This window comes from Podarcis muralis, chromosome 11, assembly GCF_964188315.1.
Source record: "Podarcis muralis chromosome 11, rPodMur119.hap1.1, whole genome shotgun sequence".
Classification (NCBI taxonomy): Eukaryota; Metazoa; Chordata; class Lepidosauria; order Squamata; family Lacertidae; genus Podarcis; species Podarcis muralis.
Window position 1 is genome coordinate 40,833,687 of NC_135665.1, and position 26,524 is coordinate 40,860,210.

Consider the following 26,524-nt stretch of genomic DNA (forward strand, 5'->3'; position numbering starts at 1 on the left):
TATAACCTTATTAAGTGCAAAGTATAATTTCAAAGGAAGTCTTATTTTTCTTTTAAATGCATTCAAGCAGATCTGTGACTCCAATTATTCTATTAATTCATTCTAAGTTTAGTTATCTTGTGAGCGTTCAGGCTATCTATTTCCCCTCTAATTAGCACTATATATTATGAAGAGCTAATATTGAATGCTCTAAATACATCCTAAATCCCATTTATGGAAAAAGCCTAGGATTTAAGCCAACCTAGCCTCAAGTTCTGAACAAAAGCCCAAGTACTTCATAATGTTAAGAATGAACTTTGGAATGCAAATCCAAAGACATTTGGGTTAAAATCTGAAAACTGCTGTCAACTCACTGAAGGCATTGTGCAATCTATTCCCACCAGGATTCACCTGTAAAAAGAAAATAAAAAGTGTTCTAAGGCTGAACAGAATAAAAATGATTGGGCTGTATCTAACACTGAATTTCCACTGACTCGATGGATTTCTGTGTGCACAACAGAACATCTTCTTCCTTTCCAGTCCCTTCTGCCCCTCAGGAGCAGGTTTTGGGGAGGGGGTGCGAGGGAAGAAGATGAATTGGAGGTCCCATTGGGCTGTAGTCACTGTTACACCACTGGCCTTCTGCTAGTGTGATGATGATGATGATGATGATGATGATGATGATTGCATCAGCAGAAGTGGATACAATCCATTATGCATCAGCAGCAGTGGATACAACCCATTATAAAGCACTTTTCAAGTATGTCAGACTGTAATAATGCATAATAATGACAAAGACCCTTAACTTTAAAGTTATTTCTTTTGAAGTTAGTGGGACACAATTCTATATGAAAGGCTAGGGTCCAAATAATTGTGCAGCTCATTTTATGTGTCCAAGAGTATGTTCTGCCTCCCCAGTCGGAGGTAATAATGCTTCTGAGTACCAGTTGCTGGAAACCACAGAAGGGAAGAGTGCTGTTGTACTTGAATCTTGCTTGTGGGTTCCCACGGGCATCTGGTTGGCCACTGTGAGAACAAGATGCTGAACATGATGGGCCAGTGGCAAGATCCAGCGGGCTCTTATGTTCTTAAGAGGTCTTTGAACTTTTTTGGGGTTGACATTTGTAAGATAGCATTGCACTTATTTTCTGTTCTTTCATAAGTTATTCTGTATTTGTGGTAAGGGATGTGTGTGGTGCTGTGGTCTAAACCACTGAGCCTCTTGGGCTTGCCAATCAGAAGGTCAGTGGTTCGAATCAGTGTGATGGGGTGAGCTCCCGTTACTCTGTCCCAGCTTCTGCCAACCTAGCAGTTTGAAAGCATACCAGTGCAAGTAGATAAATAAAAATTCTGCAGTTTAACTGTAACTGTATCACTACTGGATATGTTTATTTGGAATACTTGTTTTACACAACAGAATCCTGATACATATTTTATAGTGTTCATAATTTCTTTGGTTCTTTGTGTTGAACAGTTCAGGCCGTGGTACTTGCCTTGATAATGAGCCTCCGAAGCGTGACTTTCATTATCCTGCAGTGGCACCAGGTCAGGTGTATGATGCTGATGAACAATGTCGCTTCCAGTATGGAGCAACGTCACGTCAGTGTAAATATGGGGTAAGAAGTCTTACGTATCCTGCTTAGTCATTTGTATATGTTCATGTCATAAATGTTTAGTTAGATACAATTATTAGTGACATAGTTTTCAATAAATAATTTTCACTGTAAAACTGTTTTAAATAAGGAACAAGAGGTGTTTATGCTGCATCTTTTGCTTGAGACATTTGTGTATATTCTGTTCCCAAATGTTTGGCTAAAAATAAATTGAGCAATTCCTTCAAAATCAAGTGGATGATCTCAAAGCCCTGGCTAACTCATTGCACACATTCCTGATTCCTTGCTTAATTGTAAGCTGCTGCTAATGTCTGGTAGAAAATGTTCATAAGATACTAAAATTTTCAAGTCTTTCATTATACTATTCAACTGAGTTTTTAGTCATGTTACTGTAATATTAGCATTAAACTTTTTATGAGTATTCAATTTAATTTATTGTATCCTAATATTAAGGAATAGAAAGGATATTACTACTGCTGTTAATAAAAATGAGTTTCACAGAGAAAAAAAATATAGGGAGATATTCCTGTTTAATAAGAGTATTGTTATTCAGTGATGATGATGATGATGAGAATAATAATGATGGTGGTAATAATAATAATATGTGCCCTTTAAAATAGCTTAAAATAATATAAATGGCATGTTGTAGTTCAGAACACTGGTAACAGCATTTTTATAGGCTAAAGAATCAGTTATACTGATTCTATAGTCCCCATCATCAGCTGGGTTTAAAAATGAAAAAGTTATTAAAAAGTACATTTTATAGACTTTTGAGCCAAGTTACATATTATTTTGTGTACTTTAAAAATAAAATAATTAAGACAGAGAATTAGCCAAGGCTATTTAAAAAACTATAATACAATATAATTATAATATAATATATACCTAATCACTTGCACTAATCAGTTCTTTTAAAGCAGTATTACAAAGGGAATTCATTTTAGTATCCCTAGGGTGATAAGTACAATATTATTTTTGGGATGACTCTTGGCAGCTCATACATACCGTGATGGATTTAAAAGTTGTGTGTGGTTGGCTGGCTGGTTAGGTCTCTCATTCTTGATTTCTCAGCAAAGGCCTTTATTGTTTCTCTTTAAGCTCCCCCTCCTCCCCCTCTTCTCTCCCCTCCCAATCTCTTTATATCCAGTGCACATGCTTTGGTACTCTCCTTCATTCTTTTCTCTGTATATAGTCATCACATTTTTAGAGTGCATTCTGTATCAGAAGGTTTGAAGACATTTCTTTTTACTAAATGATGTATCAACATAAGGTATATTATGCTTGATTTGCACTGGAGAATTGGTAGTGTGTATGTTGCTGTTGAGCGAGCAAATTATACTTTTCTTTAGCCTCTTCTCATTTATTCAGTGTTGTGTTGACAACATTGTGTAGCTTTGTTTAATGGGTGGGCTCCAAAGAATTGTGGACTAAGGTTCTTTGATGATGCATAGGAGTTTCCGAGCCATTCTGCCCACCTGCAAGTCCTTGTGATCTTGTGGACCACTTTGGCAGAGGTTTTAGGGCAGAATTACATGTTATGTGTGGTTCTGTGGTTCTGTTGCAAAGCAGCAGATTCCACCTTTAGTCTATGGAAGGGGTGGGGAACCTTTTTCAGCCTGAAGGCTCTATTCCCCTATGGGCAGTATTTTGAGAGCTGCATGCCTCATAGAGCTAGAGCCACAAGTGGCCAGGTCCAGAAGCAAAAGTGAGTGAATAATGGTTATGAGTCAGTTGTACAGTAGTCTACATTCCAACCACACATGCCAGAGGTTTACACCCCCCCCCCACATACATCTCTTCATCCAGACAAGCAAGAGGCATTATCACATTTCAATGGCACATACAAAAGCACTCAAGTTGGACATGGAACGGAATTGGTGAGCAGAATAGCCTGGTGGGAAGTGTGTGGCCTTCAGAGACAAGGCATGATCTGGGAGAGCCTATTGACAGTTACTAACCCTGATGGATTTGTTCCACCTCCACTGCTAGAGGTGGTATGCTTCTGAATACCAGCTGCTGGAAACCACAGATGGGGAATGTGCTGTTGCCCTCAGGTTCTTATTCATCTGGGTGACCATGGTGAGAACAGAATGCTGTACTAGATGGGCCACTGGCCTGATTCAACTGGCTCTTTTATGATCTTATATTTTGTACATTTTCCCTAGTGGTGGTATTTGTATATTTTCTCCAGTGGAGTAAAAACAGCTTGCAGGAAGTGTCTTCAGTTGCTGCAATGTGTTTTAAAAAAATATTCAACCCTTATACTGTAGTAAAGCAGCAAGAGCAAGCAAGTCAATAGGAATTGGTACTTGGGAGAAAATAAATTCATTAAGAATTCATAGGCTAATAGACTTTCTCAAACTTTCTGCTACTTTCTGCTAGTGCTGAGTTGGTATTAGATCCTAGATAATTAGTATTTTGTACTACTATTAGTCTACCTGTTATAGACCACTGGTAGAAAGTTGATATTAGCTTCAAATGTATATTTGTATATGCTTACATGTTCTGAAATCCATGAATAGCATCTATTCTCTTTCTGCTTGTACACTAATGCCAAAAGCTGGGTCTTTTGATTCCCTTGATGCACAATTGACAATTTTTTTAAATTGTAAAACGGTAGTATTCAACTAAGATTTACCCAGAGTTAATGGACTTAACTATTGAAATTAACGAGCTTAACTTAGTCATGCTCATTAGTCCCAATGAGTCTACTCTGAGTAAAGTTTAATTAAATGCCAGCCATTGCTTCTGAAGTGATTGCTTCTGAAGTGAAGAAAACATGTGAAGCCCATTAATTGAGGTGCATGTTAAGACTGAAAGAGTACTTCACATAATTAGCAATAAGGAAAATGTTCTGAAAACAGTGGGATACAACAGACAAGCAGAGATATTCCTGTCCTTCCATGTCTTAATTCTCTGTTTACTGTGCTTAGAAATTGAAAGGGAAAAGCAGTATTCATCAGTACAGTAATGTCTGTTGCAGAATACAATACAGTTGTACCTTGGTTTTCGAACAGCTTGGTTCTTGAATGTTTTGGCTCCTGAATACTGCAAACCTGGAAGTGATTGTGAACTATTTTTGGAAGCTGAACGTCCAGCAGCTTCCAATTGGCTACAGTAGCTTCCTGCAGCCAATCAGAAGCTGTGCTTTGGTTTCCAAACGTTTTGGAAGTCAAACGGACTTCTGGAACAGATTCCGTTCAACTTCCGAGGTACGACTGTAGTCTTGTGCACAATTTAAATCCAGAGAGTGGTGGGGCATCTGTCTTAATTGTATACTGCAACTGCTTCAGGTGCTGCACTATTGTCAATAATTGCTTCAGTGTTTAAATGCTTCTATAAACACTGATATTGCAGTGCAAGATGGAACGAGTATAGGAGTCAGGTGCAGAGTGACAAACTGGATCCATGGTTCTGAATCACCCAGTCTCTGGCCAAAAGGACACATTTTAAAGTAATGCATTTTGTAAACAAAGCTTATAGAGCTATTTCTATTTTGGTAATACAGGTTTTTGCATAGGTTGCCTCTATCTAGAGGTGCCTTGGGCTTTTCTTGAGAAAAGGTTTGCCAGTTCATTCTTTAAATAGCCAGAAGATTATGGGCCATCTGGTTTATTTCTGAAGTATGTTCCAACTAAATGATTGGTTTACTTGAGATCCACATGTTGAGTTCTCTTTTCTGATGCCTAGTAGTCTCTTTCTTTTCAACTTTGCTATTCATCTCCTAACCCTGATCTTTCAGGCTGTTGCTATCTTAGCTATCTTTAAAAGCACCAAACAGAGTCTGCAGATGTAATACATAGTTGCAATGAGAGTCTGGAACAGAGCCTTTGAAATTTTGATACTGGTTTTGATTCCAGTAAGAGTCAAGTGGAAGGAATAGTTGCTGACAATGCAGGAGAAGGTTCAGATTCTAGTTGGCAAGTGGGACATGGGTTGTGGATTTGAAAGGAAAAGTATCTTTTACAGGTGATAGGTGGGAGGTTCATAGATTTGGTAAAGTTCAGATAAGCACCCAATATTTAGGAAAATAAGATGAGAATATAATATACTATACAATAGGAGTTTAAGTTACCATAATTTCTTCAGCATGTATGAATTGATAACATGCTGCACCGCTTCATAATGAGCATTTCTGAAAATGGAGCATTAAGATTTGTAATTTTTGGGTGCTTATCTGAACCTAATCAAACATGTTGAACCTTCTGTGGTTCATACATATCTAATACTCACCCTCATATAAACATGATAAAAGTATGAACAAAACGAGGGTGGAAATATTATAGCTGGACATTTATGCAGCTCTGAATTGGAAATCAGAATCTAAGCTCTGTTTTAACAAATGCTCATCAAGAGGTGCAGCATATTATCTATTACCACACGCTGAAGGAATTATGTGTTGAGATATTTCAATATAAATAGAATTTATATTACAGTAAAATTCTAAATTCATTACAATGTGTTTGTCAATGTATTTTCATCTTATTTTTCTCAGTATTGTGAATATTAAAAATATTATTTTGTATAAATTTTTTTTTATTTAGATTAGATTATATTTTGGAAACATCGCAGCATGTTGATCTTCATGCATTTAAATTTACACTAAGGTGTGCTGTTCTTTTATTATTATTCAGGATCATTTAGATGTATATTTTCAAGATGCCTATATGTTTAATTCTGCATGACATACAGAAAAAAGGCTCCATCATATATAACATATAGGCAAAAGGAAGATAATTTGATTTGCTGTTTTTTTTCTCTAGATGGGTTCAGCTTTCTTTAATTTACTGCAAATACAAGCATCCGAATTCCAAACTGAAGTCATGGAGCCCTAAGATACACCGTTACAGGTTGTCATCTATCTTGTCTTGATCTTGTGAAAGGCCACAGCTTCAGTTTATGTTTTTACTATAGTTGCCCATATTTTTCAGAGAACTGTTCGCTTTTAAGTAATAAAAATGCAGGTGCTGATTTTGAACTGATTTATTAGGTTTCAGATCTTGCTTCTCTTACCTAGTGCAGGTTTTTCACTATGTTATTCAGAAAGTAATATTAAGAACTATTTGAAGGGGAATGAATTTATACTTAACACTCATTGGATGCCAAAAAATAAAACAAAAGAACCTGGAATTGGGATTATTGGGTCAACTAATATTAATTCAAAAACATAAGCATCCTTGCTGATACTGACTCTGGGTATGACCTTTCTAGGCCAGTGTTCTCACATGATTTTCACACTAGATTATTGGAAACATTTGTTCCAAGGTGTTACTGATACAATGATAGGAATGAAAATGCATAGTCAAGGGGGAAAGGGCAAATTACAGTTTTAATATTGAACTTGTCTATAAATTAGAAAGCACATATTATTTATTTATATCTTTATAAAAGAAAACTTCCAAATGGTAATTGGTTTAAAATGTAAAAGTAGCTTACTCTTTTTATACAGAATAAGGAATTGTGACTTAGTTTTTGCTGCCAGTAAAGTTTTCTGCATAGCCATCAGTTAAATTAAGGTTAAAACAAAACTGTTCAGAACACTCCAAGATCAAAATGAAAAGAGAAAGAATTTTTTAACTTTTAAATTTTTTAACTTTTAAATTTGAAAATCTTACTAAAAGGAGTCATGTATCCCATTTAAAAACTTATATTTCCCATTTCTTTACATTTTCAACACTTATTTTCCCTTGTTTTGTACATTTTTGCCAATTTTACTGGTGTTAAATACCACCTATACATCATTTTCATAAAATTATCTTTAAGTAAAGTACGTTGAAACAAAGATGTGTCCAGGCTCCCTTGCGCCCTTGGCACAGCAGTGGAGGAACAGCCCAAGGAGCATGCAGATGGGCAAGCTTGCTCCTCGCCACTCCAAGCCAGAGTGGAGACATACGGTTTTTGTGCCCCTTTGGGCCTGCCCCCTTGGCAGGGGCCAGTCTAGCCAACCCCTAATTACACCACTGTGAATACAGCCATAATTTTTATTTCAATATTAGTCTTAAAAATTATAATGAAAATGTAAATATCAGACTTCTAGGCAACTTTTTCACTTTCTTCTGTGCTTTCAATACAATATTTTATGCAAATTATTGCACCACACAATGTAATTCCTTTTAAGACTGTATTGAACAGTAAAAACTCAGCAGACAGAGAAACAACTTACAAATGATATTAAACAAATTAGTATAAAAGTGTTTGACACTGAATTAGAAGACACAAAATTGGGAGTAGGGGAAGAATGGCAGACTCATAAAAGTTCAATGTATATATCACACTGTATTAGATGAGAAGTCTTCAAGAGATGTCTAAACAGCAAAGATGCTTGATGAGTCTGCTGGTAGAGCTTTCCACAGTGTGGGAGTGGCAACAGTAAATTGTTGAGGCCAGTTGGACTTCTGAGATATGGGAGACAATGCACCATGCTTCTTCTGACGTTGGATATAAGGATATATTCCACATATTGATGTGGGAAATAAGGGTTCAGGTGGTCCTTATAATATCTTGTGTTGGTGACCTGTGGAAGTCACTTGGCCGTTCACCACACTTCAACCAGTGTGATGTATCGGCAGAGTATGTGGAACATCAGTAGAGACTTCAGAGATTTCCTGCTCCCAGCAGAACTGCTTCTTCCCTGGTGTTAAGGGGAAAACTCTCCCACACAAAGTGTTTATTGTCTCTAAACAAAGCTAAACGCTGCTATCTACTATAGACAATTCTTCTGGTTTTTGCCCACGGGTAGCCCCACATAAAGCGCATCAAAAGGTAAAGGGACCCCTGACCATTAGGTCCAGTTGCGGATGACTCCAGGGTTGCGGCGCTCATCTTGCTTTATTGGCCGAGGGAGCCAGCGTACAGCTCGGCTGTGGCCAGCATGACTAAGCCGCTTCTGGTGAACCAGAGCAGCACACGGAAACACCGTTTACCTTCCCGCCGGAGCGGTACCTATTTACCTACTTGCACTTTGACGTGCTTTCGAACTGCTAGGTTGGCAGGAGCAGGGACCGAGCAATGGGAGCTCACCCTATCACGGGGATTCAAAGCTCCGACCTTCTGACCGGCAAGCCCTAGGCTCTGTGGTTTAGACCACAGCGCCACCCGCATCCCTATAAAGCGCATTACAGTAACCCAATCATGAGGTTATCAATGAGTGGATTACAGTGGCCAGGCTGTTCTGATCCAGATAGTTGGTGTACCAAACAGAGCGACTAAAAGGCCACACATAAGGCCATTTGTGTGCTAGTAACACAAATCACTTTTGGCATCTGATGACAAAGATTTATCAAGGAGTAACACAGGCTATGTACCTACTTCTTCAGAACAGGCAGCTGGCCTAGCTTCTGGACTAGCAAGAGAGCCAATGTGGTGGTGTGGTTAGTGTTGGACTAGGTCTTGGGGAGACCAGGGTTCACATCTACACTCAGCCATGAAGCTTACTGGGTGACCTTGCACCAGTCACTGCCTCTCAGGCTGGCCTACTTCACAGGGTTGTTGTGGGAATTAAATGAGGAGGGGGAAAACCATGTATGCCTCCTTGGGAAAAAAGTTGGGGTAGAAATGTAATAATAATGGGAGCCACCTACTCACAAAGCCGCCATCTTCCCAGAATTCAGACTTAGTATATTAGCTTTTACCCAGTCCACTATCCAGGCACTGGTCCAGAGCTTGCCCTGCTATTCCTGATTCAGATGTTATGGAGAAATAGAGATGTGTGTCTTCAGCATACTGAAAACACCATGCCCCCAAACTCCTAATGACCACTGCCAACAGCTTCATGTAGATGTTAAATAGCATTGGGGACAAAATTGTGTCCCGCAAAACCCTGTAGCATGTCATGGGATGAACATGCCATTCTCAAGACTCGACCATGCAAGTAGGGTGGCCCTGTTATTCTTCGTCTCACAGCGGCTTTTGATATCGGAACACCTGTTCAAGATGGCTGCTACAGGGACAGCATTACAGTGGTTGTTTCTACTTGCATGGTCGAGTCTTGAGATTGGCATGTCCATGTTTAAACATCTCCAGAAATGATAGACATTGAGGATGTTCTTTGAATGTGCCAGACAATGTAGAACATATTCATTTCCACTGTCCATTGTACAAACAGCTATGCAAATGCATGCTATCCTCTTTTTTGGGGTAGTCTAACATCACAGCACAACGAAAATAGCAGATTCTGTCTGACATTTACTCGGAAGTATCTGCAAGGGTGGCTGAGTTTTTGTCAATAGTATCTCTTAGAATGGTGAATGGCACTATTTAGCAGGAAGAAATCCCAATGAAAATCCCCGTTATTATATATTTTACATGGCTGTTTATTTGTATATATTTTAAAATTTTATATATGGATGTGACGGCCTATACTTGTAATGTCTAATAAAGGTTTGGCAAAGGATGTAGAAAGTGGTTTCTCAAAGATTTCCTACAATGTTGTAGCAAAGAACTAAAATCAACTAGATTCTCTAGAATATTATTACAAAAGGGGTTAACTATTCACAGTTGCTAGACATTTCAGTCATCAATATACCAAGGAATAGTCTAGTGGTCCCCAATATAGGTCCATTTCCAGGTTTGATCCTGGTCAGGATTGAAATTAGAACCATTTGGGAATCATATACCCCATTCCAAGCTCCTTGGACAAAAGGTGGGAGGTTACTGATCTAGCTTGTGCAGGCATAGAAAGGAACTGTGCTTTGAATTCATTTTTGTGTGTGGAAAAGAATGCTACAGTTTTCCTTCACGTTACTCAATTGGGTGGGAACAGAAGAGTAAATACATCAGCAAATATAATATTACTTTTAATAGGCACAATGCATACTATGTTTCAAAAGTTCAGTGGTAGTATTTTTTGGTAAACTCTTTGATGGAAACAATTTAGGACTTGGTTACACAATATGTATTTAGTTTCTTGTTACTGCAGACTCAGGTCTACAAGTATAAGGACTCTAAGGCTGCAATACTATAACCTGGGAGTATTATCCACTTAGTGGGAGTTACTGCTGAGTGGACGTGTATAATAATGTGTGCAATATTTTGCTACACACATTTCCTGACTACCTTGCTTGTGTGTGGAACGATGAACTCCATCTATCATAGTTTTAAACCCTGCTTTGGTTTAATTATCTCTTATCCTGGCATGAAAGAGATGAGTCAATATAAGGTCGCTACCTTTTTCTTGAAAAGGCTGCTATAATTTTAAAGATTTGCATGATTGCAAAAAATCAGCAGAAGAATGTTTCCCCAACATTGCATTCACATATGGGAAATGACACATCTGTCAAATTTTCTGCCTGTCATGTAGATGTTAAAAGCACAGGAGGCCTGCAAGATGAACAAATGGCAGCTATAGTCAGCAGCCCCTCATATTTTCATGTGGTGTGGATTCCCTTTCAACTCTTTGATTGCATTAATAAAGCAGAGCCTGAAGTGAATTGAGGAGTTGTTATTCCAGGATGACTGATCATGCTTGCAGGTCTTCACAGTAGGTTTTTCATAGGTTTATTGCTGGAGCCACAGTGGAAAGTGAATGTCATCAGTGGGAGTTCTGTTTTGTTTTTTTCCTGATTTGTTAGTGTGGGAAGATTCTACAGTACCTCTGAGCTTCCTGGGGGAAATCTGCAGCAAAAGGTCAGTAAGAATGATTCTGACAGGATGCAAATCCCGCAGAATGTTTCCCCCTCCCCAGCACTGTGCTCTGAAAGGAGGATGTTTCACTTTCTTTGCACAATGCTGTGGGATCCAAGCTGCTGACACTATACCAGACATTCTACCCTAGTGTGATTACTAATAATTTATGTATGGTGAGTAAAGGGGATTTGTACATAGGGAGACTGGGAAAGTTTAGTCTTCATCTGCTGAGGTTGAAGACAGTGCCCAGACTGTCAAGGTAAAAGGAATTAAATATTTATCTAGTGGTGGGAATGGCTCTGCATAGTTGAGAGGAAAGTGGGTGGTTTCTGTATCTCGTGTGCTAAAAACTCTTCATTGCCTAGCTGCTGTAGCTAGGCAGCTAGGCAGTAGACAATCTCATTGCCACTCCACTAAAATGGGAGTTTCCTGCTCTTCTAAAGAATCTGCATTAGGAACATGCAAACGGTGCCCCTGGAAGAAAGAGTAACTGTGTACACAATTCCAGATTTATATTGATAGTTTCAGACTTTGATGACAGAATATTCAAGGCCAAGTCACACAAGTCATTTTTGGACTTGTGTGTGGTAAAGCATTTATCTGCCCAGTTTATCACAAAAGTACTACCACACTTACCCAAGATTGTCTTTCTGCACACAGCCCACCAAGAGTGTAATGTTAATGAGGCTTATGGTAAATGATTCACACAGTTTTATTATGTGGTAAATCTAATCAGGATTTAATTTACAATAACTCTGTTTTATAGGAAGCTGATGTGAATTGGTCCATATTAATGAATATTCTCAAATATATTTCAGCCTGTTTCTTTCTATGGAGAGAGAGCAATGTATTTTGAAGACAATTTGTGTGTTAAGGAGCATTTGAACCAATTTTATTCAGTTATTCTGAACAACTTGCTTCTGCCTTCTTTCCCAGGAAGTGTGTAGAGAGCTTTGGTGTCTCAGCAAAAGTAACCGCTGTGTTACCAACAGTATTCCAGCAGCTGAGGGCACCCTTTGCCAGACTGGGAGCATTGAAAAGGGGGTGAGTTGGAATGATTTTTAATTCAAGTTATCATGCAATTGTTTCCAGGTTGTGCAAGACCCAGAAATGTATGCTGAGATAACTAAAAAGAGATAACAATTAAATGTTTGTATAAGAGTTTCCAGAATGAAAAGCTTAATTTATTCTGTAACTGAACATACAATAATTAAAAAAGCAACAAAACTTAGGATTTTATTTTTTAAAAAGCATTTTTAGTAGTGCTTAGGATTCTTTGTTGTGGTCTCGCTGTGCTACCCCATATATGGAAATGTGTCTGTAGAAGCCACAGGTAGAACTATCTAGAAATTTATTGGGCAGCTCTAGCCTCCTCCCTTTGCACTTGCTCCAGAAACACTATTGTTTTAACACAACGTAAGAAATTAAGGAAACAATTCTGAAGATCTTTTTCCTTAACTTCTTATGCTGCACTTGGTTTTGTTGGTTCAGGTTATTTCCCTTCACTTTTTCTTCTTCTGTGCTGTACTCCTGTAAAACTCTTGTAAGTATTTCTGACCTACTGAGCATGAGAGAAGAGCTCAGTGGCCAACAGATCCTGCCTCAGATTTGAACTTGGAATTAGTGAATACCTTAAGGCTATCTCTGCATCAGAACTAGTAAAATGGCAATGGTGGGGGGGCAGGTGCCATGTATAAATATGCATTCCTAGAACTGACAGGTCGTATTGCCCAGGATAATTATCATAATCCAGAGTTGCTCATCCTCTTTTCCCACATTTGTGTTAGCCAAAATAATAATTTAATATTCCTCTACAGCTGGTTGTGAACATTGAATTGTTGGAGAGGATATTCTGCAGGGCTTAGGCATTCCTTCTGAATTTAGTGAAGAAGATCCAGATCTATCTAGCCCAAAACCTCAGAAGGGAAGTGGGTTTTAAAGCACCTCAGTGAAACTGACTCTTTGAACCTCAGAGATTTCTGGCCACATTGTGGTTCCTATTACTATTGCATGTAGAGTCCTCAGAGACTCTACACTGTAATATTGCAGTATTAACATACTTTTCTGCTTTCATATACTTACTGTATATATTCAGTACAAGCACAATATGCTGTTGTCCAGCTGTTAAGATTAGATTGGCTCCCATAATTCTACAGAACTCTCCAATTCCTGAAGGAATTCTTGCTCAAGCTTTCTTTGGTGTTACTTACTGTTCTTAGTGAGTGGAGAACATGTGTAAGACTTTGGCTACTAATACAAATTTGTTGTTCCACCTGCCTTGGGAGTAGATACTGCTCAAAAACATCAGAGATCTGCACTGCATTCATCACTATAGAACAGATTCTGTATGGTGAGTATCTTGCCTTACTCTGCTTCAAACCTATTTATCTGCATCCATGACTGTAATGGTAGCTTACACCATATACCTATAGCCCGCTACCACCAGTTTTAATTTGGGGAAAGATTGATATCTTCCTTAAAATCTTTTTGAGAATGAGAAAAAGCGAACTGATATTTCTACATTGAAACTTCTTATCTGGCTAAATAGCTAGATTGTGTAGAGTATTGGTTAGTCCACAACTTGCTTAGAGATGTGCATGACTTAGCTCTTCAACTTTAATTCTCCCTTGCAAAGGTGTACTGTTCATTTCCTAATAAGAGGGAAAATACGGAGAATACCAGAACCATGACTTGATCTTTTCATCCCAGCTACTTAAAGAGGTACAGGTTATTTCCATCTGGTCATTTATGCACTCAATCCTCTCCAAGGTATATCATTATACCATCTCTCATTCAAGAAGAGCAGAATATTGGACTTCTACAAAGACAGCTAGAGGGGTTATTTCAGCATTCTGTACCATAGTAAGCATATACCCATGGTGGAATATTTTTCTAAAAGAACTGCCAAACCTGATTCCTGTGCCTCATTTCTGGACTTTTCAATGGAACTGCCTTCTTGTACTAAGCATCTCTCATTAGCAAACCCTTCAAACAGCTTTCTACTTGCCACTTATGTTGGTTTTTGTACTAGGTTATCTTTCTTGTAGCACTCACATTGGCTGAAAAAGGAATAGGATTTCTGTCTGATCTACAGTTTTTCAAGAGAAATATGTTCCTTACTATAGAACAAAAGTTCTAACTAAATGGAGTCTCTTAATTCCATACCTTGCCAGTCCTCTTGCCTAGCCCAGACTCTCATTCAAGTGGGCAATGCACTCTCTTCCTTTAATGAGTTTTACCTTTCTGTGTATCATGTACTTCATTTGTATGGCATGTACATTTGCATGGTGAACAATCATTTTTACCCTGTGGAAGTTCCAGTGATCCAGCACCAACATAGAGAGTATCCAAGTGACTGTTGAGAACAACTGAGAATTGCTTTGATATCCAAAGCAAATTTTTGAGTCCCTCTGAGTGCAACATATGCAAGCTCATTTGGGTCTTCTGTAGAGACCTGGAGTATTACTTTGGGTGTCCAAGTGAAAGCAGTTAAAAGACTTAGGGAAGCAATCTCTTGTATGCTCACCATCACCTGACAATCTGCTACAGTTAACTTTTAGTTTGTGAGTCTGTTAAACTTAGACTCACTGGAGTCGTTAAAGAAGAAAATTATGTTGCTTTCCCATAATTATTATTCAAGCTGTTCTCTACTGATGAGTCTCAATTGTGGTATCTCACTTGCGGAAGTAGGACTTACCCATCTTCCCCTTCCCCATGCAGTTTCCTGTGTTGTCCTTAAATCTGCTCTAGAGGGTTATGGATGTCAGGGGTCTCTAAGAAATTGCCTTTGCTCCTCTTTTCATGTTAAGACTTAGTCTGTTTCTTGTCTCAGCTTGGAGCAACATCCTCTCTGAGAGGGAAGGTGTTGGCTCTATGCCTTACTTTCTTACATGACATCTACTGTGCAAGGGAGATGATAAAATACTAGTGCTTCCTCATGCCTGATGCTTTCTGCCAAGTTCTACCTGTGGTCTAGCCAGGGCCATCCCAGACATGTGGCAGCACAGAAAGCCGCTTGCAGAACAATTGTCACAGGTAAGTAGCTTTTTTTAATAAGCAGTTTGAAACACAAAACATGCATTTCCTATTATTATTATTTTAAAAATACAGTCTAGTTTCAAGTTGTATGACATTGCATTTTTTAGACTAGCTTTTAGACTTTTAGATGACCTGCTGAAATAAATTTATTATTTTCTTTCTTCAATGAGAGGAGAGACACTTTCTTGGATATATCCTGCCCAGAAAGACTATACACTCCTTGAATGCCATCTGCTAAAGCTAAAGTGTCTTAATTGTTGAAGTTTTTGTGAGCACAAAACTGTCTGTCTTACCCTAAGTGATCACTTAAGAGTTTTAGGGCGTCTAAAGCTCATGATTTCCTGGCAGCCAATTTTTCTCCTAGCTTGCATTAGCCATCTGCTCTCCTATTTGCTTTCTGGTCTTTTCTGACAGCCTTTGGTATTTTCTTCTCTGTATCCCACATATTTTGCTTTCTGCTAATTCTCCCCTCACCTCCTGGCTGATGGCCCATTAAATAATGGAGAATGTAAATGCACTAGCATGCAATGCATAAAGACAATTGAAACTGTCACTGAAAGAAGTAACAGAATAGATTCACCCAACTATATTTTTCACGTGATTTGCAACTATTGGTTAATAGACTGCTTCTTTTCAAACCACTAAAACATACTAGGTGACGTTGGCATAAGCTAGTTTGAAAATTTTATCAATCAGTATTGAGAGAGGTGTCATATGCAATAAACTTATTGCATGATAATTACAGTGTGAGCTGATTTTGTGAATCAACTCTAAATAAGGATCATCTTTAAGAGCCCAATATTTTTTATTAATTAATTCTATTTGTAGAGCAATTTGGAGTCAATAGAACTCTAGTACTTACTTTAGAGATGTTAAGGCTGACCTTGGCAGCTGCTCTCTTGATACGTAAAGGTAAAGGGACCCCTGACCATTAGGTCCAGTCGTGGCCGACTCTGGGGTTGCGGCTCTCATCTCACTTTATTGACCGAGGGAGCCGGCGTACAGCTTCCGGGTCATGTGGCCAGCATGACTAAGCCGCTTTTGGCGAACCAGAGCAGTGCACAGAAACGCCGTTTACCTTCCCTCCAGAGTGGTACCTATGCAGGGACTGAGCAACGGGAGCTCACCCCGTCACAGGGATTCGAACTGCCGACCTTCTGATCGGCAAGTCCTAGGCTCTGTAGTTTAACCCACAGCGCCACCCGCGTCCACTCTCTTGATAGGCTGGTTCAATTGTTAGCTTCTTGCTGTATTGCTTAGGAAGGGCAAAATGTTAGATTATCTCATTCAGGTGTTTGGAATTCCTATAAATAGCGGTAGCTACTAGCCACAGTGGTTATGCTCTACCTCCACAGTTGGATGTAGCAATGCTTCTGAATAGCATTTGCTGGAAACCACAGGACAGGAGAGCGCTCTTGTAACACAGGACAGGAGAGTGCTCTTGTACTCATGTTCTGCTCCCTGGTTTCCCACAGGCATCTGGTTGACCACTGTGAGAACAGGATGCTGGACAAGACGGGCCATTGGCTTGATCCAGCAGGCTAGTCTTACACTCTTGTTTCCAGCCTTTCATCTTTGACAACTGTTATTAAATGAGTAGTTTGTCTGCATTGTCAGACAAAACCTGATATTCTCAGTCTGTCCAGCCATTTAATGCCATCCAAATATTATTTAATATATGTGGATATATCCATTTAGCTCTGCCAATCTGACTTTTCTCCTGAGTATGAGACTGTAGTTGTGGTCTCTTTCTCAAGATCAGTAGAGTAAATTGTAGCCTATTAATCTGAGTTAGCATTTGATAACAGTTGATGATGAACTAAAATAGGTACAATCCAACTGTAACTGACAATTATTATATATGCTAAAACATTCTTATTAAATGTTTCAGTTTCTACCTTTATCAGTAACAGAAGCTTCATGTCTGAGGATGGCTTATAAGAAACTTATAAATACCTTATAAAGTTTAATTTGAAAAGCAAGTACTGCATACATTTTATGTTTTCTCCATTTTTGTTCCCTGGACAAAAAAAAAAGAATAAAAATATATTCTTTCTATGGCTTCATAGTTTCAGACAGTTTCATATATTACTTAGCAGTGTAATCCTAACCATGTCTACTCAGAAGTAAGTTCTATTGATTTCTATGGACTCACTCCTATATAAGTGGGGTTAAGAATGCAGCTTAGATTGCATTATTATTTATTATTTCTTTCAAGTATTTGTGCATTGCTTTTCATAAAAAGGCGATTTACAAGGAAATCAAACAACTAAATTAAATACAACAGATGAAACATCATAAAGTAAGGTTCCACTCATTTAGTACCCACACAAATTCGAAGCCCACAAACACACCCCGGTATCTCAGTCAGTCTACACCTGGACACTTTTACCCACACATACACACAAATCCCTTACACTCAACAATTATCAGTCCCAACAATCCACTGGGTACATACCAAAAGACTGTACTGTAGCCTCCAGTTTCTTGCACCCACCTGAGAAGTGGTTAGGCTCCAACCACAGTCCTATGTTCTCACTCTTGGACAGCACCACACATCCCCACTCTCAGCCAATGCCTTGTACTGTATTTTGAAATTCCCAAGCACTGACTATTCCAATAGGAAATAATCCAAAAGCTTTTCAAGCCACAGAATCTCAGAGAAAACTAAGCTATTGAAATATATTCAACTGTCTTCAGAGATTTGCTTTATTAGTTGTGTTGCCTCATTAAGTGCATTGTGCTAGGAAATTCCTAAATTAATCTTCCTTTTTCTCGCTTATTCTTCATGAAGAACAAAAGACTATCATGCCTGCAGGCCTTTTTACACATATGTTATGTATCTCAATCAAGAACCAGTGTTATACCATGGATAAAATGTCAGACTAGAACAGAGACTAACATTAAAGTCCCCAGTCAACAGTTGGGCTGGTCTCAAAACTACCTCATCAGAGCTGTTGTGATGATAAAATGAGGAAACCTCTTGAGACCCTTGGAGGAAGAGCAGAATATAGTTGTGGGTGTTTATGTAAATTTAATTAATGATGTTCTAATGTTGATAGCCACCATTAGAAAGTGGCAATTTGAAATAGCAATTCTGCTGTAGGCCATCCAGCCTCTCTTTCTAGTACAAATGTCAATAAATGAAGGAAGGCTGTTGGAAGAACACAGCATCTTAGCTATTTAATTGCTTTTTAACCAGTGCTTGATAAGGCACTGGCTTCTAGTCTTTTATTAATAAGACTCAATAAATACATTTTGTATTCTTGTAAAATAATAGCAATCAGTGTACTTTTATTTTGTGAATAAAATCAGTGTACTTTTATTTTATGAATAAAATTGTGAATATTTTGTGCTGCAGTGAGGAGAGTTATGGGGATAGCAAGAGGATAAGCATACAATTACTACTTGGTTGAGCAGGCCGTAGTTTTATTGCCAACCCTGCTTCCAAGAGGCAAGAGATACATACATCGTTGCTGCTACCAGAGACCAAAGGCCCAGTTGTCCCAGCAACTATTGTTCTCCCCTCCCCCAGGGAACTGTTCTTTAGTACTGTACTTTAATGCTGTCATAGAGAAAGTGCATGTCAATAACAAATATATTCAATCACAGTTAAGCTTAAATATGCCTTTTACAATTGGATGATCCACTAGCAATGACCTTGAGCTCTGACTATGGTTTTTAAAAATATGGTTTGGAACCACTGGAGTGGAGAGGCATGTAGCTTAGAAACCTTCATTCTCTCTTGAAAAGAACACAGGAAATTTCTTTGGTAGGATCACCTGGAACCTAGGCTGTGAACCATTTAGGATATTTTTATTTATTTGTCCTTCATTTAATTAAGATGTGATGGTTAATTTTGATTGTAAAATCAAGGCATTTTTAAAAATTAAGTATTATGTCTGCCCTACTCTTACATGGGTGGCGCTGTGGGTTAAACCACAGAGCCTAGGACTTGCCGATCAGAAGGTCGGCGGTTCGAATCCCCGCAACGGGGTGAGCTCCCGTTGCTTGGTCCCTGCTCCTGCCAACCTAGCAGTTCGAAAGCATGTCAAAGTGTAAGTAGATAAATAGGTACCGCTTCAGCGGGAAGGTAAACAGCGTTTCCGTGTGCTGCTCTAGTTCGCAAGAAGCAGCTTAGTCATGCTGGTCACATGACCTGGAAGCTGTACGCCGGCTCCCTCGGCCAATAAAGCGAGATGAGCGGCGCAACTCCAGAGTCGGCCACGACTGGACCTAATGGTCAGGGGTCCCTTTACCTTTACCTTACTCTTACATGTAGCTTCCAGCGGTCTCCCATGCAGATTGCTGATCTGATCCACAGTTGCTCAGCTTCATAAAACATGAAAATGATTCTATGAAGATGTATATTTGAGTTAAATGATCAGGAAGTCAACATGTCATTGTAATATCCCTTCAGTGCTGTATGAATAATGCACTAGACATCCTGGCCTCTCACTAAATGGAAGCCGTTGTTTCTGTTTTCTTATTGTGTTATTATTACCTTTATTTGAATTTAAACAAGTGGCTTCCCATATCGAAATGTTACCATATTCATAGCCAACCTGACTGAATATTTAACCATATCCAGCTAACTGATACCATGTCCAGTTCAGCCCTGCTAGTGCTCTTGTATCCAAATACTTTATAGTACCCAAACTAAAAGTAATTACAACATGCCATAAAAGTGGGTATTGGAAGTAGTTTCAGGTAATGTGGTTGAAAATAAAGGCTCAAGCTTCACTAATTCATCTCAACATCATTCCCATTTTTCCTTGAGCCCTTAAAGTTTCTGGACTTGCACAGGTTGGAGAGTAAAATAAAGAAGGTTCTGCATTATATAGCTTCCACTTCAGCACACATTAATAGCTCTAACCTGACTGCTGCTGTGTTCTTTTTTCTTTTGTAAATTGTGCTCAGAACATGGGTAAGAAACTTCCTTTTTCAGTGCCATTAATAACGGTTGGATCTAGGCTAGCAATGCAGTTCTATGCGTAGTTACTCAGAAGTAATTACCAATGACACTTACTTCCTAATGTGTTTAGTATTACAGCCTAGTTCTCATTGAAATTCATATACAATTTTGTTCATTTAACCTAGTGTGGATCCAGCCCATGGTCAGTATTGCTTGACAGTACTGGTAGACACTGTGGTTTGCTCCAGATGTTGTTGGACTACAACTTCCAGTAGCCCAGCCAGGATGGCCAGTGGTCAGGGATTATGGAGGTTATAGTCCAACAATATCTGGAAGGTGCCACTTTGTCTACTCCAATTTTAGATCAAGATTCTTGTATCAAGTTGGGTATTTTTACACACACACACACACAGCCCAAATCCAACCCAGATTATTTATTAAAAGATAATGTGACATTGTTGTGTACCATATCTGTGATAAGGTAAAATTCATGTTCAAATTTTACTGGATATGGGCAAATGTCTCATTATTTTGATAGGACAAATGGTTTCATTTTCTGTAATAGTCTTCTCTTATTTTCTACAGTGAAACAAGACGTCCAAATTTGGGCTTAAATCAGGACTGTAGGGCTTGGTCTAATTTGATATGAAAAAAATATTCCACTCAAGTTAAAGCACAATTTGTCTCAAACTAACTCAATGCCCTATCGTAAAAGAATAATAATAATCCAGGTTAAATGCTTTGCTGGTATCTGTCTTAAAATTTCAGTTCATATGTTCATTCAGTCTCTGAACAACTGGCTAGTCAGTAAGTTTAAATACTTTTTTCTTTGTTTCTAGTGTCTTGGCATTACTTTTATTATGTCTGCAGTGTAAGTGTAGATGAAATACTGCTTCAAATTCCTCTTCTATTGTAACATCATCTATACTTCAGTGTTTTTTTAAAGGAAAAGCAATAACCCTCATAAAAATTCCTAACTGGAGAATTTTCCATGTTGTGCTATTAAACCATTAGTTGAAATATAGGTGTGAGTTTGTTTCTTAAACACTCTTAAAAGTATACGTAATGTCTAAAGAACTGTTTCAGTAACTTGCAGTTTATTTAAATGAGAAATGGTAAGCTTGTGTATGAAAAGAAAAATGCTGTCTTGTTAAACTTTTATGTATGGTAGGGATTTATTATTCGGGCTAAGCCTAAAGATAAATAACAAATAGCACTTGCCTTCACCAATGACTAAACATGGCTAAAGAAATTTAAACCTCTGTATGTTATCTATACAAGAAATGCTGTTGCCTATAATTGGTCAGTTCCTGACCCATATATTTTTCTGTCCTGATAATCCTATCAGTTCAAAGCTAATTCTGTGTTTTCTATGAAATCTTTTCAGTGGTGTTATCAGGGAGAGTGCGTACCTTTTGGCACTTGGCCCCAGAGCATAGATGGGGGTTGGGGTCCCTGGTCAATATGGGGAGAGTGCAGCAGGACCTGCGGGGGAGGAGTCTCATCATCCGTAAGACACTGTGACAGTCCAGCGTAAGTAGCTAAAGTAAGCCAGAGCCAGCAAAAAAGGCATATTTGGAAATGTTTCAAAAGTGTGGTTTCACATGTTATCTGTAAAAACGTTTCAGTACCGTGCCAATACTTGTCTTTAAAATAGCAGACAGGATCAGCTATCCTGGAGAAGCTTTGCAGACATACTTTCACATTTTTAAATATATGCATCAAGCACACGCTATACAAATAGATTCTATATTTAATATTTAGCAGGTAACTTTTGCTTCTCACAGCTTCCATTTATGGAAAACAAACAGTCAGTAAATTCTACTTATGGTAATTAAAAGTTTTTTCAGGTGTTCATTAGTTTTGCAAACTTACTAAAAATGCAAACTAAATATTAAGGTTTTGAATATTTGTCCCTACGAGACAATGGCCTAGTTTGCACACCACAGGAACAGGCTATTTGAGAATGTTTTAGCTGCTGGATGTGAAAGTAATCTATACAAAGTACCCTTTGGATTCTCATATCACTTTAAAGCCAACTGATTTAATGCAAAGTACACAACAATTTCCACAGTGCTGATCTGCTGCTTCTTTTGCACCATGGACCAAACAAACCAGAGCCTGGCTTGTCATGGCCTCTGAACCCAGACTTGCAGTTTGTTTCCTCCAAACAAACCATGAGCAGTAAACAAAGAACCAACTTTGGTTATAGCTTGTGGTTTGTTAAAGGGGAAACAAATCACAACGCTGGGTTCATATGCAACAAGACGACTCTGGCTTATTTCGTCCATGGTGCACCAGGAGCATTGCAATGAACTTCTGAGCTTTGCGCACCAGTATGCTGCTCATTCATATTAAATCATAGTTTGTTTTAAACTATGGTTTAGTGTGATGTGTGAAAGAGGACAGTGATGCTTTCAGTAGATTACTTTCATATAAGCTAGATGTTTATCATTTTCTTTAATAGGGTTCCTGAAAAGCCCTTATTGTGTTGCCATTAATGTAGTAGCGAAACATTTTGATTTCATAGTTCTTAATTACGCAATCATCTTATTACTCTTAAGAGTTGTTCAGAGAACATTGTTGCCTGTATTCTGGTGTCACAGCTCCAAACTATTAGGTTATTTGTGTCCTCTCTATTCATAGCTTTGTCAGTTGCAAGCAAAGCTCTTAAAAGAGACCTTTTTTGGCTCAGAGCTCCGTATATACGCACACATGCACAATTGGTTGATTTCTGAGAACTGCAAAGTATGCTGAAAAACTGATAAAAGCAAAACCATAGTAAAGGCTGCTGCTCTTCTCAAAACCTAACATTTTAACACTCTTTTTACTAGCCTGTGCTTCACAGGCAATTATAGACAAGGACAAGAGACCTTAATTTTACAGTCACAGCTCTACTACCATCCCCTCTCCAGCATTCAGCACTGCCCACTGAAATCAATTTATCTAACCTCTTCCTTCCTTTTTTGTCTACTGACAGAAGTATATTAAAAGAGTGTTGATGGCTCAGCTACATTCCATAAGGGAATTAAATTAAGAGAACACTGCAAGAGGACCCTTTACTCCCCTCTTCCAAACATCAGATGACAGGTGTTTCAAAGTAGCTGCTGGACACTGCACTGCCTTTGAGGCCCTTTCAGATATTCTAAATGTCTTACATATAAACACTTGTGTAGGAAAATCATGAAGGTATACTAATCACAAATATGCACATGCATTAGAAAATTGAACATTGCTGTTAAAAAAAGCCTGCAACATTATGTGGTTGTCAGAAAGACCATATGATAGATGGGGTTCACAGATTCTGAACATATAATTAGGGGGGGGGGGCTTTACATGAGTCTAGCTTGAAACATGCCCCAACATCTTTATTAATAATAGTCTATTCTTCTTTGTCTTTCAGTGGGACTTCATGCTCACTTTGGCAGTTGCTTTCTTCACAAAGCCTTTTGTAGTAAAAATCATAAATACAGGATGACTCACTCTTGCAGTCAGGTTTAAGAAAGATATTGTCACAACTGGCTATCATTTTATGTAGGAAAGTAATATGTATATTGTTATACATATGACTGTCAAAAACTAAACCACAGGGCTGACTGAGCCTGTCTCCTCTCATTGGCATAAGTTGGACCTGTGGAAGCTCAGCAGTGGACCTCGAGGGGGTCTGTCTCCGTGCAGCCAGAGGCCCTTCTGGATTCATAACTGCCCTGCAGTCTTTTATATTATAACTTCTTCCCACATTGCTATGTTCGTGTTTCCTTGCCACTTAGTTTCTACTCCTTCACTGTTCCTAGTTAACCTGTGTTTGCATCTACTCGCTGCTGCTTTGTGCCTTTTTGCTCATAACCCCCCCCTCACAAAAAAGAGCAGCATGAAACAGCTTGACTCACATAACACTACCTACTCCATCCTCCTCCAGTCATTCCCAAGCTCACACTCACGTGGAGAACTCACGTGAACTGACTGATTACAGACACGGCCAGCATTAATTCATCTGATTGCTCTATTGGAAAAATTGCTGCAATAGAGGAATATCTATATCCATGACTAGAAAACTTCCACAATATGTTTCTCCATATGCATACATGCCCATGCTTGTGCAGCAACAACAGCCAAATAGCTACTTGCCCCAGATGAAGAAGCAATACAGCTCAAAAAAGAGAAAATGGGAGGATGGAACAGCAAAAAGGAAAGGATGAATGGGGACATAGAGAAAGTAGAAATCTCCTGATGTTGATAGCCAACCAGGAAAAACAATGATGGACTCTTCAGAGAAATAACCTTCCTTTTAAAGAGGAAATGGAGCACTGTATCTGGGTGGAACATCACCCTATGTGACAATCTTTGCGTATTGTCCAGCCCACAAAGCTCTTGCATGCTGACCCATATTGTATGAGCCATGACTTGGTTGCATATATAGCTTTTATACTATTGCTGGTTTGTTGTACAACCATTATTCCTGCTTTGGGTGGTTGTAATAGAAGGTGTGGACACAGCCTAGAGCTTTCTGGGATCCAGGTTTTGCAGTCTTTTATAACTGGACAAGTAAACATGTCATTGTGCTAGCACCAAATATGACAAGAAGTAGGGGCAAAGAGACCTGACGTAATTCAGGATGGAACCTTGGCAAATTTTCCAAAGTGCCTTATCTCTGCAACAGCAGTCATTCCCCAAGTTTTATGTTCTGCAGGAGCACAAGTTAGTTCTATGTTGAGCGACTTCTTGGATGGAGCCAACCTTTGCTACTGTGTTTCTGGGAGGATTGATGGATAACAAATGGAAAACACCATAAATCAGCAACAAATTAAGAATCAAATTCTGCTGATCATTTTTTAGTGTTGTATTGTTTTTTTTTAATTGTATTACTTCTGCTGTATATTTTATACATATTTTTGGTTGGTTTTCTGTACACCACTCTGATATATTATAATGTGAGTGGTTTATAAATCTTTTTAAATAAAATAGAAAAAAATATGTTTAAATTCAGACAAATAAGCTTAAAGAGGTCAGGAATAAATTGAACAAAAATACAATACTGAGTAAATCCTGGATAGCCACAGTCTGAAATTTAATTCAAGACTGTTAGCTTCTCCCTAGGAGCTCTTTCCTCCTTCTGCATGCTTCCTCACTATTGTAAAGTACCAGTTAAACTTGCTTGATATTCTCTGAATCTTCATATCCCAGTTTCTATTCTACCCAGCAACCTGCTCCCCCCCCCCCCAGTTCCCTAATAATCCCTTCCACTAGATTTGTCCATATATGGAAAAATTGGGCAAACCAAAGTGTGTGCATTCTGAACATCTATAGCACCAAGGGCTGCAATACTTGACAGTACCTCAGTGATTTTTTAAAATCTTGAAACGAAACAAACTGTCTTTTACAAATCAGAGGCATTCTGCTTGCGCAGTTTAGCAACAGACTATTTGACTATTACAAACCCTTGAAAATACAGTAGCAAATGGCAATTCATCAGGCTTTTTGGATTATAGCAGTTCTGTTTAAATTCATGTTCTCCACTCGAACTTTGTAATACCAACTATGTGCTGGGACATTTATATTTATCCATTAATTTTGTTTTATTAATGTCCAGTAATAAGCAATTACACTTTCACAACCCTGCTTTAGGATTCCTTACATTTGTCTTCTAAAATGCAATATTGTCTGTGTTCAAGCTGTTACATAAATCCTTTAATGGGAGATTGGGCACTGCATCTTCCTCTATGCTTTGAAGAACTTAGACCTCTATACTTTTTATGGCATGGCTTTGCAAGGCAGCCTGGTCTTTATCTCATTGCTGAACTTTATAGGACTGGACATTCCTTTCTAATCTTCACCACTGCAGAGCCGCTGGATATTTGGCTTTCAGAGTAGTCTGACTGATTTCAGTGAATACACACTGGTGTAATTTTTTTCAGGATCTATTCCACATCAGCTGCTTACATAATAATAGACTTTTCTACGGAACACCAGCATTCGTAGGTACTGGAATATATGTGTTAAGGCATATCTCAAATGTCTTAATTCATATATAACATTTATATATTTAAAAACACAATGGTCAAAAGAATTATACTTCAGTCCAGCTAGAGTACTTCATTTTCTCCTCTGTGCAAAGAAAACCACTCTAGGTGGGCAGGAACATGGTCTGTACAAATTTTTAACTTTGCATAGAAGAAAACAAGAAAGCTCTTTTGCATAGTTGAGTGCTGTGCATATTTTCTGACCCTTTGGGTCTCAACTAATTTCATTTAACAACAATGGATACATTTAAATGCAGGAGAGCACTTTTGAATCCCATATGCTTAACTTCTTCATTGTAGTGAATAGGGCATAAAAGTGCAAATTGCCTGGATCC

The 26,524-nt window shown here is 38.5% G+C and overlaps 1 protein-coding gene across 10 annotated transcripts in view; it reads left to right on the plus strand.

The window, feature by feature from the left end:
* ADAMTS6 (ADAM metallopeptidase with thrombospondin type 1 motif 6) overlaps positions 1 to 26,524 on the plus strand; it is a 121,483-nt gene that overhangs the window by 61,035 nt on the left and 33,924 nt on the right. For 9 of the 10 annotated variants that reach the window (XM_028749184.2, XM_028749187.2, XM_028749188.2 and 6 more), the window contains 3 exons: positions 1,454 to 1,595; positions 12,153 to 12,260; positions 21,557 to 21,702. In XM_028749184.2, the coding sequence (XP_028605017.2) occupies positions 1,454 to 1,595; positions 12,153 to 12,260; positions 21,557 to 21,702 (396 nt within the window). The remainder of the gene's footprint in view (positions 1 to 1,453; positions 1,596 to 12,152; positions 12,261 to 21,556; positions 21,703 to 26,524) is intronic. The other variant, XM_028749189.2, reaches the window with a different exon arrangement.